We start from the raw sequence: 13,740 nt of genomic DNA, 5'->3' as shown, positions 1-13,740 counted from the left end.
AGAGGAAGACAAGCATCCTAACCATTTTAAGTTTGATCTGTTTACCGGGTGAGACGCTGTCAGTTTGAGCGACGTCCCACCTTTGTTACCCCGTCACGCCGTTCTCTCCGTGTCGTGCTGAAGCTTGTATACCGGGGCATTTCTCTGATCTTCTGCTGTCTTTTTTTTTGGGGGGGGGGTTGTTGTTTTTTTTTCTTTTAAATTCTTTTTGGTTTGAGTGTGTGTGAATAATGCACCCAGACACAAGGCGAAGCATCCGGGGGGGCCGTAAAAGGAAGCGGGCGGAGGAGCGCTCGCTCAGCACATCTGCTGGTGTTTGATCCGGCTCTCCACGGGGAGAGTTTTGCTGATTTACGAAGGTTTTGTTGAACTTAATTCCTTTTGAGTTTCTCCCTCTTGTTTTTCCTGCTCTGACCACCAGGGGGCAGACTCGTCCAGCCCAGTGGAAACGCAGAAAGCAGTTTCCTCTTAGAAAGCAAATCCATAGGCAGGTTTTTTGGGGGGTTTTTGTCCCCCCCCCCCCCCCATTTCCCAAGGTGTGCAGATAAATTCTTCCAATTCTTAGTGATCTGGTGGATCTCAGTGGGTGATTATTATTTTTTATTATTTTTAGCCATGTTCTCCATGTTCAGTTTAAAAAAAAATAAAAAATCTTTGGGTTTTTTTTTTTTTTTTGCACTCTGTTTCAAGCTTATCACTGATAGGATCATCTGCTCATGTGGCAGAGGAAGAAAATCTGAAGTGCTTAATCTAAATGTCAGAAATGTCAACAAATAAACATCCAGAATAGTTGTTGTCCCGACTCACTTTAGCGGTTTGTTTTGTCACTGTGTTCATTTGAATTTCTGCTCTTTGCTAAAAAACACGAGTTCAAACTGAAGACAGACCTGGACCGACGCCTCAGAAGAGAAGAAAGTGTCTCCTCTCCCTGGCTTGTTCCAGGTTTTAAAAAATGTGTTGCTCCAACCAGCCAATCAGAAATCAAACCCTATATAGTATCATCAGGGGGTTCAGCCAATCACAATCAAGGTAGGCTCCTCCCCTTTGACTCCTCCCACAATTATGCAGCTCTACTCTGGCGCATGGCACCACGAGAGGAAGTACTTCCTCCTCTTCCCATAGATGGGCATGTGTGGGCGGAGCCAGTCCAGCTCACACAGACACAGCAGATTCATCTGATTAAATATAAAGCATAAATGCACTAAGGAAACATTTCAAGATAATTCAAACAGAATTGAGCTCCAAATCTTTGCGTTTTATAGGAATATATATTGTATTCATTTGAATGTTAACAACTATGAAACAGGATCCACGAATTTCTGGCACTATAAACAACTTTTTTTCCATGGATTTTTGGAATTAAATTCACAATTCTGGCCTCTTTTTCCACACATTTCTGACTTTAATGTTGTAATTCTGAGGAGAAATTGCTGGAATGATATCAGTATTTTGGGTTCACTGAAGCTGAGGATCTGTTGGACTTTACACTTAAATCACATTTTCTTTTCTTCACGTCAGAGGGTTAAACTCATTTCTACTCTGTGGCCACAAACAGAACTATTTGATCTCAGTACAAAGATGATTTATTGGCCTTAGAACTCCAAACATACATGAAGAGGTTGAATAGACTTGACTGAAATCATCTCTAAATGTGTTTTTGTTGTTTACCTGATGCTGAAAACTGCAAGCTTGACGTAACTTCAGTGTGTTGATGTCCAGTATAAAACCCCACATTGAACTACGGTAATCTCAGTGTTTTCTTGGCAGTAGAGTTCCCACAATGACCATTTCTCCTGAACAAAGGTTGATTTCAGTTTTAAAAAAACAGTAACATCTGGAAAAAGTCAAGAATCCATTTTCTTGTCATATCATTGGCAGTGAATATTTCCATGCAGCTAAATTTAGCTGAAATCAATATAATTTTGTCTGGAGAGCCACAGTGTCTTAATGGAAAAATGAAATAAAACATGAATTATGTGAATTCCCAGCAATTGACACTTCCCCCGGTAATTATTAATATATAGTCGTATACTTTTTTGAGCAAAGTTTGATGTACCATCCAAACTGTCTTGTATCTAAGACAGCCACAATAAAATTATGTGATCATCTCTTATATCCCGACTGTGGCAATGGTCCCCCCAAAAAATAGTTATGGGTGTCTTTTTATAAAACACATATCCATACCAAGGCCTCCACGAGGACGACTGGTATTTAACGTTGCTATGACTGGGATTAGTCAACAGCATTATAATGGTATTCTGAGAGTCCTCTAGCTTGCGTATACATTTATACATCAGATTTGTCATGAGAGCCTGAAAAGCAGAAACACCTGCTTGACAGAACAATTGTTCTTCCCCAGCAAGGGTTTGTTTCCAGCAGGATCCTCATAGCATGATTGTAGGCAACATTGAGCCATTGCAGGCTTGATTTTCTGTATTTAATCCACAAAGGGGAGGTATGCACGGGTGTACAATAAACCCAAGACTGGAGTAGCGCTATGATATGGCTACATGGCAGGTGGCACCGCATTCAATGAAACTGCACTGAATTACATTTAATTTGTAATCCTACAGCATAATCAAAAACATGCCCAAGGCCACGCACAGATCACAGTACCTGTTTACACACGGATATGTTACATAAGTGTCTGAAAGGTCGGAATTAGTTTCCTCTGCCACTGTGTGACCTGACACACACACACACACACACACACACACACAGGAAGTCTGCCAGTAGCCCGCTGTCACAAACCCCGAATCTGCAGCACTGAGCAGAAACACACGGAGAGTCTTCATCGCCAACACAACATGTCGTCTCAGTGGCTTCTGTCGAGGACTCGGAGAAAACTCCACCAGCTAATTGACCTAAAAGCTTCAGTGTTGCGGCGTTACCCTGAAATTCCATGACTTTTCTCAAAGTCTCCCAAGTTACACAAAGATTGGAATATTTAGAATTTTTGAAATATTAACTACAGCTGAGTGTCAAGTATGAACAATCTCTCTTGTTCTGACTCAGAATGCTGGATAGAAAAGAATTAGTGGCGCTTTCAAATTCTAAATCTTTAAATCTTTTATTTATTCAGGGTGAATTTAAGTAAAAGATATTTAGAATTGGATGGTAAAGGTGCTGGTTCCACGTCGTCTTCTGTGATATAAACCAATGAGGGAAACAGACAAAAAGACTGAATGTTTTAATAAATTTTAATAAAAAAATATAAAACTTTGACATGAACACTTCAACACGCGGCAGCGTCACACACTCACGGCGGTCCCGTGACGTCATGGCCGACAGGCCGTCATTTATGTACAAATATTTTCACTCCTGTGACGCCTTCAGTCTGAAAGACGTTCAAGACGATACTCATTAAAAACTATTTCTGTTTTTACAAAAACTTCACATATTCCAAAACCTTTCATGATCCGCTGCAGTCTCGGCATTTATTCTCAGGTTTCGCTGGAACAAACTTATTTCTGCTGCTGTTCAGTGTTTTAACACCGAGTTTGATCAGATTCTGTGGAGGAGATGAAGAGACGATCCACATTTGGACACTTTTTGGCTTCTTCCACTGAAAAACCTCTTTTTTGTTTTGTTTAGACTTTTAACAGTTTTTCTGTAATGTCAGATTCTTCTTTTCTTTTCTTTTTTTTTAAACTTTCACATTGCCTTCATTCCATGAACCTAGAAACTGTGACGTTTCATTACTGCACCGCTATTTAATCTGATCCCACTACAAAGTAGATCCGTTCTAATTTGTGGAGAATGGAAGCAAGGGGACGACGTCTGCAGAGGAAAATAAAAGTCCAGTGAACTCCTGACCCCTTCTCTTCAATTTGATCTCATCTTTCTGTGACAAAAGCCTTTTTTTTCTTTTTTTTTTCATGCTGATTTTTACCTTCAGTGTCGGCAGGCCCCAAACGGACCGACCCTACTATAACAACTTCCCAGAAAACCTTTAAAAAACCTCCTCCAGTGGCTCCAAGAGCTCAGAAACTTTCTTTACACTTCACACCCAAACCCCCCCCCCCCCCCCCCCCCCTCCCCTTTGGATCAGTTGTTGGCGGTTCGATTGGACTTTTCGGGATTCGCTCATTCCTCCAGTCTGATCTCGCGACTCCTCCGTCTCGTAAAAGCTGCGTTGAGCTCCGCTGTCCTTCCAACTTCCTGCTCCTGGAATGACACGTCTGGTCCCGGTGTCACGCCCGCCAGCGACGCCCCGATCGTCCGTCACGATGCGCGTGAGCTCCGGGTCACTTGTCGGCGCGGCGCGCGGCGAGATCCAGCGGCTCCCTGGAGGGAACGCACCAGTCGTCCGCCTCCAGGCTGAGCTTGTAGTGACGCAGAGCCGTCTTGTTGAAAACCGGCAGCCTCTCCACAGAGTCGGTGGACAGAGCCTGGAGACGGACCGCAGCGGGGCGCAGCCAAGACAGATGATGACACGAGTCTCAGTGGAAAAACAAGAACAGCTTGCAGACGACATGTAAAACACCTCAAATACTTTGAAATCGAAACCTTTTCTCTTGGCCAGAATGGCTGATGTGTTCATGGTTGCACGAACTGGAATGCTATTTCTTCTCTTGTTGGTTTCAAAAAAACAAGATTGTGGCTGATTAGCAACCAAATGTGTGATCTTTAGGACAATCGTGCACTTGGTTTTGTAATGGAACCACACGGGCAGGTGCAGAGAACAAATATGCAAAATGGAGAGCACCCGACATCCGTAATGAACCGATGACGCATCGGATGCTATCAGGAGAGAGTCTCTGCTATAAAACTGCTGACATGGACGATAAAACTCGATTACGGACCGCGAGTGGGGCCGCCATGTTTGTTTACAAGGAATAGACTGGCTCTCCTGAGGAGCGCGTACCAAGATGGCAGCACTGAGCTTAGCTCCTAACTCCATGAGCCAAATGACCAAAAATCTGAAAGTGTGAAGGAGTAAAGTGTGTGTGTGTGTGTGTGTGTGTGTGTGTACCTTCAGGTGTATGACGGCGTCGGTACCGAAGCCCTCCATGGAGTACAGCTGTAAGTCTCCCTGGAAGTAGCGGGCGTAGAGGCGGGAGATGGGCAGACCGTAGCCGAACCCCGCCTGCACACACACACACACACACACATTAACGCGTGTCTTCATTGGTGTGTGCAGCAGGGTGTGTGTGTTGCTGTCTCACCAGTGGCGCTCTGTGTGTGTGGTCCATGTAGGGCCGTGGCGCGGTGCTGTACATGTAGCTGAACACACGCTCCATCTTCCTGAAGGGAACACCACCCCCTCTGTCGCTCATCTGGAAAAGGAGGGAGATTGTTTTTATTTTTTTTCCTCCCCCCAACGGGGTTAAAGGTCGCCGGCACAAGGAAATCCTTCATCGGCTCTAAATGCGGATGGCGATGGACTCTGAGCCGGCGATGCGGGGCGATCGGGCTCCACGTCCGGGTGTTTGATGATAATGAGGGTTTATGAGGTTTACGTAAGCTCATTACGCAGCGGAGCGGAGGTGAGGCCGGGGAACCGGAGGAAAAAGAAAAAAAAAAAAAAAAAAAAAACCCATACCAAACACGTCGCTTCAGAACGGGAGAGCGAGAAGAAAAGGCGGCAAGCAGTCGTTACACAATCATGTCAGCGCAGCACGACGCCGGCCGGATTACTGCAGGTTTTCCTCCGGAGCCGCCGGTTGAGGCAAATCCACTTCTATTTTTACTCTCAGAATTTAGGACAATCAAACAATCACGCTCTTTCAACTTGTGACAAGTGAGAACGTTACGACATTTTGTTGCTCATGCGGAAGCGTTGTGGGATTTCTGCCCTACTTCTTCTTCTTTTTAATGCAAGAACAAGGAAACGGAGTGATTTGATAAGGTTTTTCAGAGAATCAGACTCAGGAAGGATCACAGGTGGTTCACTCTGCTCCCGCAGCACAACGGACTCGTATTGATGACGAAGATTCGCTCACTTTGATGGACAGGTCCTCCTCAGCGAGGGCGACCAGGACTCTGATGGGCGGGAGGCTCCTGCTGGCCTCGTGGGTCTCGATGGTCGCCCTCATGGAATTCTGCATGCAGGAAACAGACGGGTTTTTTTTAAGAGCAAATCAATCGTTTACATAAGACACTATAAAAACAAAAACAAAAAAACCTACATGTGGCGCAAGTCCTCTATAAAACCCACAATGAATCAATGAATTCGTCTTTTTTTTTGCAAATTTACAGTAGATTTAGAGTCACTTCACGCTGCTGATGTTAAACAACACATTAACGCCATGTTCAATTCAGGGCTTTTTAAATAGTCTCTCTTTTCTTCTGTTAAATTCAGACATTTACCTAATATCAACAGCAGCCAGCATGTTTCTCCTCTCCATCTGTTGTCCCTTCATTTTCATTTAAAAGTGATTTTTTTTACTGTCCCTGCTCTAAGTAGTGTCCATTTTACTGAAATGTAAAGAAATACCGAAGGAGAATAAAAGTGTTTTTATTGTAGGTTGTTTTTCCTCCAATAAAATGCTGATATATGCGAGAGTGGCTATGTAGGCTTGTGAGTAATTGTAAAACTAAAACACATTTTTCTTTAAAATTTTTGTTCTGTATTGTAATGTTTTGAATTTTTTTGTTTTTTTTACAGCGAATCAAATAGACTAAGCTAAATATTTAATTTCTATTTGTTATCATCGCCACTGATCTAAGAAAACAAACTTTGTTTGATGTTTTTCTTTTACGTAATGAACGTTTTAGTCACCTTGACCTCGTTTGGTTATTAACTAACAGTACATGAAGACTGCTCGCCATTCTGATTGGATACAAAGTGAAGCTGTTTTCACCAACACTGATATTTTGTTTTGAAAAGTAGCCTGATATGTGACAATAAACCACGGCTCTGAAACATTCAGCTATTCTGTAGCGGCTCCATGAAGCTTTCAGTAAATTATACCTAAATGGACATTTTGTCTTATTTGTATTTTATTTACATACCAGAGTCATTTTCAAGATGACTTTTATATATTGGATTAAAAACGGCACAAGAACTAAAATGGGGGGGGGGGGTAAAATGACTAGAATTTGTAAAAAGTGAAAAAAGCTGAAAAATTTTGAAAAAACTAACAAAACAAAACCAACTCCTGTGGCCATAAGACGCTTCATCATGTTCGTCCTTTCTGTGATTATATTTGTTACTGGTAAGTCTTGTACATGTTGTTTAAAATTACTTATTCAATTTTTATTTTGTGTTATTTGATATTCAACTTTCTTCCTATTGAGTGGAGCAAAGCTTAAATAAATTTCCCTCTGTGATTATTAATGCATTTATATTGTATTGTATTGTATTGTATTGTATTGTATTGTATTGTATTCTAAAATGTCAAAATTGTCTGAAAAATGCTGGAAAAGAAGGATGAAACCACTATAATCAGGTACAAAAACGACTGAAAGTGTAATGAAATGTTCACCATCCTAAATAGTTACAAAAGCAACATAAGATAGCTTTTGTTGCAAAACTCCTGTATATATGAAACTTTTGAAGCTGTCTTCTTCTTGTTTTGAAAGTTAAACGTGTTTTTCAGCTCCAGGTGAATTTGATTAGTTTGAAAATCACAGTAATGCCTCTTCTGGTTATAAATGATGCAACCTGCTGGTTTAAGCTTATCTGATATGGGAAAAGAGTAAAAGCTATTTTCTCTCTCCCCCACCCCCACCCCCTTCTCCCATGTATTGCTCAGCTTCCAGGATATAAAGCAGGAGACGTGATGAATGTAGCGACGGTTACCTTGAAGAGTTCAAAGAGCATGTGGAAGAGGTGCGACGGCACGTATGAAATCCGGATGGGCTCTCTGAGGTCGTTGGCTGGAGGAAGAACAACAAACCCACACACGGTGAATGAATGAATGAGTGAATGAATACTGGGAAGTGGTAAATGTGTGTTTTGACGCTGGCGTGCGTCTCACCGTTCATCTGAGTCAGCTCCAGTTCAGGTGCTCCCAGGTAGTACTGCTCACACAGCAACTTTGCACTCTCGTAGGCATCTGAGGACACACACACACGCACACACACACACACACACACACACACACACACACACACACACACACAGTAAATATCGCTGCTGATAAGTGTCTGGGTCGAGTCAGCACATCTGACTGTCAGTGAGCAAACACTGGAACTGGACCACACTGGACTGAGTTTATTATGTAACGTCCGAAAAGCCCCTTTAAACGCAAACCCTTCCTTTCTCTATCGGAGCAGAAGGAAGCTACACATTCCCGTCCTTCGCGAGACTATGAAGGCGATTCCTGAGAATCCGGTTTAAAGACGCCTCGCGAATTGAAATAGATTCAAAATATGGTTCTTCCGTATGAATAGAAATTACAGGTATGAGACAAAACTGCTCGTGTTTTATTGTGTCTGAAATAGTCTCGCTTCAATGAGAATAAAAACGGCGAAACCAACTCCTTCTGTGTGAAGAAAAGCAGAATAGCAACAAAATATCAGCTCCCTTGAAATAATCTTCTGGATATTGGATTCAGCATCAGATGGTCCAGTGTGACTAAGGTACTGTATTTATATGGAATGGTTGATGTCAATAAAACAGCCTCACAAATAAACTGGTTAAACAAATAAAGCTTTACTTCGGTTAATAAATGGGAAAATTATTTCTTTGCTCTGATACACATCACTTCTCTTTTGATATTTGATTAGACATTATTATTATTATCATTATTATTATTATTATTATATCTGTTTGAATCGGATTTTAGTTGTTAAACCTTCTTCCACCAAGTAATGCAGCGTCTCTTTGAGCCATAAAATAATAATTTCTCATGCTATTTGCTTTACTTTTCCCACAGACCTCATTTTGATCGTTTCCTTGTAACTTACTCTGGTAATATATATACTATATATATATAAGTGGCCCTAAAGATGTTTGCCCACTCTCACCTCGCAGCACCTCCGTCACGTCACACTGGGAGTCGATGCAGCCGATGGTGTTGGGGTGGGCGGGGTTCGAGTTCCCGTTGAAGACCAGACCTGCAGGGGAGCCGAGATTGGGAGGTGTTGAGAGCGCCACACGCTGGCCGCGGTCGCCCCCGGGTGTGTGTGTGTGTGTGTGTGTGTGTGTGTGTGTGTGTGTGTGCGCCTCCTCCTCACTGTGCTGGTTGATGAGCATGCGGATGGAGATGCGGCTGGTGTAGAAGCGGTCCATGAAGTACTGGAGGTTGTGGTCGGTGACGGGGTCCTGCTGACCGAAGGCGTCCTTGTACTCGATGACGCCCTGAGCCACGGTGGGCACCACGTCGTTGTGCCGGTTCCTGATTCCCTCCAGCACCTCCACGAACCTGCGACGGAGGAGGCGGCCAGAGAGGTCAGCCCGACGACCAGGCCACACGCCGTCACGGGCCGGATCAGGAGCAGTGTGTCGCACTCACGTCTCCAGGACTCTGTGGTCGTCGGGGCTCTTGTCCAGAAAGTCCAGCAGTTCGGTCAGACTCTGGATGTACCTGAACACAAACGCAGCAGAGTCACGGACGCTCCAACACCTCCGCCCCGTCATGCAGCCTGACGGCAGCGTCCACGACGCTCCGGGCCCAGTGAGACGGACATGGAGAGCAGTCCCAAGGATCCCGAGAGCCCAAAGTATAGGAAAAGAACTTCTCCTTCGATTAGACCAGCGCTCTGCAACCCTTTTCTCCTCACTCTCCACCAAATAAGGTTCTTCTGCAGCTCAAAACACTTTAAATCATAAAATCTAACACAGATCACAATAAAGTAATTTATGTAAACGTGCATTCATGACCATAACTTAGAATTTTAGCCTTTGGAGCCATTTCTACCAGTTTTAATCTCCTTTATCTCACTGATTCAGCCATTTGAAGCATTCGACCTGTTTCTGCTTCATTCTTGACTGTTTCAAACATTTTGGACAATTTTATTTAGTCCATCTTCCTAACACTTTTTACAGTTTTGTATTTATTTATTTATTTATTTATTTATTTATTTATTTATGTATGTATGTATGTAATTTTTTTAAAACAATTTTAATGCAGATAATCTTCATTAAAATAAACCAGTTGTGCACATTTTATTTTATTAATTATTATTATTATTATTATTATTATTATTATTATTACTATTTTAAAGACAGTATAATGTTCTGTATTGTGCTGGTGAGCGACTGATGGACGGATGAATGGACTCAGACTTGAGAAAGGTGCACATCTCTTGGCTGGGCGTTTTCTTCGTTTAGTCATTGGCTCCATTACAGTTTGTGCATCACGACTTTCCTCTCACGGTTTGTTCACCCGAGCCTCTGAACAGAGGAGCAGCCGCGAGCCGACAGCTGTAACAACTCCTTCATTTCACACTAAACTGAGGGGAAACATCTGTCACCAGAATTGATGTCACACAGCCATTCAGCACAAAAAAAATCTTCAGAATAACAAAACAACGCTCCAGTATCGACTTTTGCCTCGACCCTTTTTGTTGTTTGTTTTTGTTGCTACGATTGAATATTGACTACAGGTGTGTTGACTGGAGGTGCGTTTGAGGCCCGGAGGTGGAGCCGAGAGCTCACCAGGTCTCCACCAGCTGGATGGACGGCGTGGCCAGGAGTCGCTCCGGCAGCAGGCGGAGCTCCTTCATGACGTTGGACAGGCGGACGGGGAGCTCCTGTCGGAGGAAGGCGAAGGAGGTGCGCTCGCAGGCGTTGGTGGAGCCTGAAGGAGGAGAGTCATTCACTGATCTGTGACGCGCCTCAAAAGAAAACTACCTGTTCGTTCCGACAGATTTAAGTGGATTTGACATTTGTCGCATGACGGTACATAACGACGTCGCAAAAGAGGCCGACGGAGAAATGCAAGATTTAAAGTCTTATTTCAAGACATGAATGATGACGTTGCTTGTTGCTTGAGAGGCACTCTAGTGGTATTTTCACTTGATCTCTGTATTTAGGCCTCAGTCGTATAGATTGTAAATAATATCAATTAGTACATGCAAATGGTAATATTGAATTAAAATTAAGTTGCGTGAATGATGTCTTGACCTTTTGTAGTATTTTTGGATCCTTTTTTTAAATTATTATAACAATGTTTTCTTGGTCATTTCCCTCTTTAGTTGCACTTTATTTCCATTCTGATGGGAAAGGAATTAGTCTCATGTTACATTTCGTCTCTTTTATGAATGAATGACGTTTGTATCTTTTTTTTTTCTTTCAATCAAAAACCAAAGATGTTCTGTCGTTGCTTCGGTGTGTTCTAAAGGGGACTGCATGACGACACGTAGAGACACTGAATTAACATGAGGAGTGACGTAACGTCAGTGTGAGGATCGTATCCAGGTACACATCTGACGACGACAAATATGCCAGTGGTTGAAGTGAGAGTACTCACCAAAGTCCAGGAACTGCTTCATGGACAGAGGCGAGGGGGAGAACTTGGAGAAGTGGTCGACGTGCTTGTTGACCAGAGCAGCGGTCCTCAGCAGCGAGCCCACAAACTTCATTTTACTGCTCATGGTGGAAGAATCCAACTCCACAAGGAGAGAAACCACGGCGTGCAATTCTCAGTCAGTGCGTATGTGTGTGTGTGTGTGTGTGTCCACACATGGAGTGTTATTTAAGAGAGGAGCTCAGCCAATGAGAGGGCGCGGTGGGATGGCAGCCGGCCAATAGGAGCCCAGCAGGCCCAGCCTCCTGGACTGGAGTCAATACAGTAAACAAGTGGTGGGGTCACACCAAGACTTATGCAACTTCATAATGTCTGATAAACAACCTGCATGGAAAAGTGTTGCTACGTCTCCTGTCATCATATCAATTACATAAACTCTGTGTGTAAATATGAATCACACACGCACACACACGCGCACACACGCACACACACACTGTCTCAGCTAATACAGTGATAAGATAAGAGCCCACGGATCATGTGCTGATCTTCCTTCATATCAGCCCTGATTTGTTGTTGAAACCAGGCGTGGTCCCGCTCCTGATAGAAGACGAGTTCAGGACTCTTCATATGTTTCTGGTCCTTCTGGTATTCGATACTTTCAAACCAAGGCTGTTGTGAAACCTACATGCGGTCCCTCAAGACGACTCAATGTCCTGGTAGAACTGTAACAACAAAGTTATTAACTGTAACTTTTCCCACATGATGAAACAACCCCGAGTTTCTTGTCAGTCCTGCTTTGTTGTTTTTGAAGTGAATCACTGACAGGTCAGATTGTACACTGCTCCTTTGTAGAAAATGTTTCACATGTAAATATATTCCCAGGAAATGTTATAGAGGCTCAGCAGTTGACTGATTAGTGATTTAAATCATAACACTTCCTAAATCTGTCACACGATATATAAAAAAGTTATTTTGAATTCACACTGTATTGAGTGGAGTAATAAAAAAAATGTCAGCTTGATGTTTTTCATTCTTTTAAGAAAAGGTGGATCAATGAGCAGGAAAGACTTTTTTTTTTTATGTTCCCAGCAGTAAGAACAGTCACTTCTATTAAAAGTCTCATGACGATCAAACATAAGGTCAGTGGGACGAATCAGGGTCAAGCAAAGGTGCTGCTTTAATTCCATCACAGTTACTGTCCGTGCTGTACTTTATGTTCTCGGAGCCTGTTTCTCCCGGGCGTGTGTGTGTCACTTGCTCAGAAGCGTCACACACCAGCTGAAGTTCTCTGCGTCAATGTTAAAAATAACATCCGAATAATACTGGTACCCCCCCCCCCCCCACACACACACACCCTCATACTGCTCCTAATATAGCTTGTGTACAGTTGCCCCTCGGCAAGTACAGTTGCGGCAAGTACACCAAGTATTGATCAACACTGATGGATCTGATTGGATGTTATTCCTGATTTTTCAAAAAAAAAAAATAAAAAATCTTTATTAAATAAATAAAACACAATGTGTGGGACTTTTTGGTCAAATGTCAGTGTTACGTTCAATCTAATTTACAAACAATTGTTGAACAATAACTCCAAATATTTTCTGGGATGGGATGTTGGGAAGTTTCCTGATGCAGTGACTGGAACGTTTCTTTCTGTCTCTTGAAGAGACTTGATGATGGAGGAAGTGAGACTTTTGGAGGAGTTCCGTGATTGAGTAAAACATGTAAAAAGAACAAAACTGGTTTCAAATCCTGTGGAAACCATAAATGAAGATAAAGATGGACTCATCCAACATCATGACTCAGTAAACTGACACATGTTCTTCCTTTGTGCACATGTTTACTTTCTGTCTTTTTGATGTGTTATTTGATGTGTAATTGTATTATAAACAAACAAAATTGAAGGTGCGGTTCTCAAGTGTCACAACATGTATCAAAAAGTACCAAAGTATCAAATTAATGATGATAATAATAATAATATTAAATAATAATAATAATAATTATTCACCGACTGGGCAAACTTATTACTCACATCTTATCATCAAAATAATGTGGAAAAAAGGAGTACATTTCATGAGAAAAGATTATTTTATGGCTCGAAGAGACGTCACGCTACTTAGTGGAAGAAGGTTAAAACCTATTAAAAAAGGTAAATGAAAAAAAACAACACTTTTTAAAATTAAAATATATTCTTCTTCTTCTTCTTCTTCTTCTGATTATGATTAAGATTATGATTATGATTATGATTATGATTATTATTAATAATAATAATAATAATAATTTCACTTTTTTCGTTGTTAATTTTTCAATATAAAATATACACTGATGATTTATTATGTCTATTTTGGATGTAAAAAGGTCATCACACCACATGGTAAAA

The 13,740-nt window shown here is 42.1% G+C and overlaps 1 protein-coding gene across 1 annotated transcript; it reads right to left on the bottom strand.

Moving 5' to 3' along the window:
- Positions 1-4,097: 4,097 nt before the first annotated feature.
- LOC308141922 (pyruvate dehydrogenase (acetyl-transferring) kinase isozyme 2, mitochondrial-like) lies at positions 4,098-11,541 on the bottom strand. The gene is made up of 11 exons (XM_080512181.1): positions 11,364-11,541; positions 10,550-10,691; positions 9,405-9,476; positions 9,127-9,314; positions 8,917-9,006; positions 7,926-8,003; positions 7,748-7,824; positions 5,946-6,044; positions 5,169-5,279; positions 4,976-5,089; positions 4,098-4,391 (listed from the first exon to the last, which is right to left on the bottom strand). Exons 1-11 carry the CDS (start codon positions 11,485-11,487, stop codon positions 4,248-4,250), a joined length of 1,239 nt encoding a protein of 412 aa, XP_080368307.1. The 5' UTR covers positions 11,488-11,541; the 3' UTR covers positions 4,098-4,247.
- Between the last annotated feature and the right edge of the window lie 2,199 nt (positions 11,542-13,740).

Source organism: Blennius ocellaris (assembly GCF_963422515.1).
Source record: "Blennius ocellaris genome assembly, chromosome: 16".
Taxonomy (NCBI): domain Eukaryota; kingdom Metazoa; phylum Chordata; class Actinopteri; order Blenniiformes; family Blenniidae; genus Blennius; species Blennius ocellaris.
This window is presented reverse-complemented; position numbering and strand designations above follow the sequence as displayed.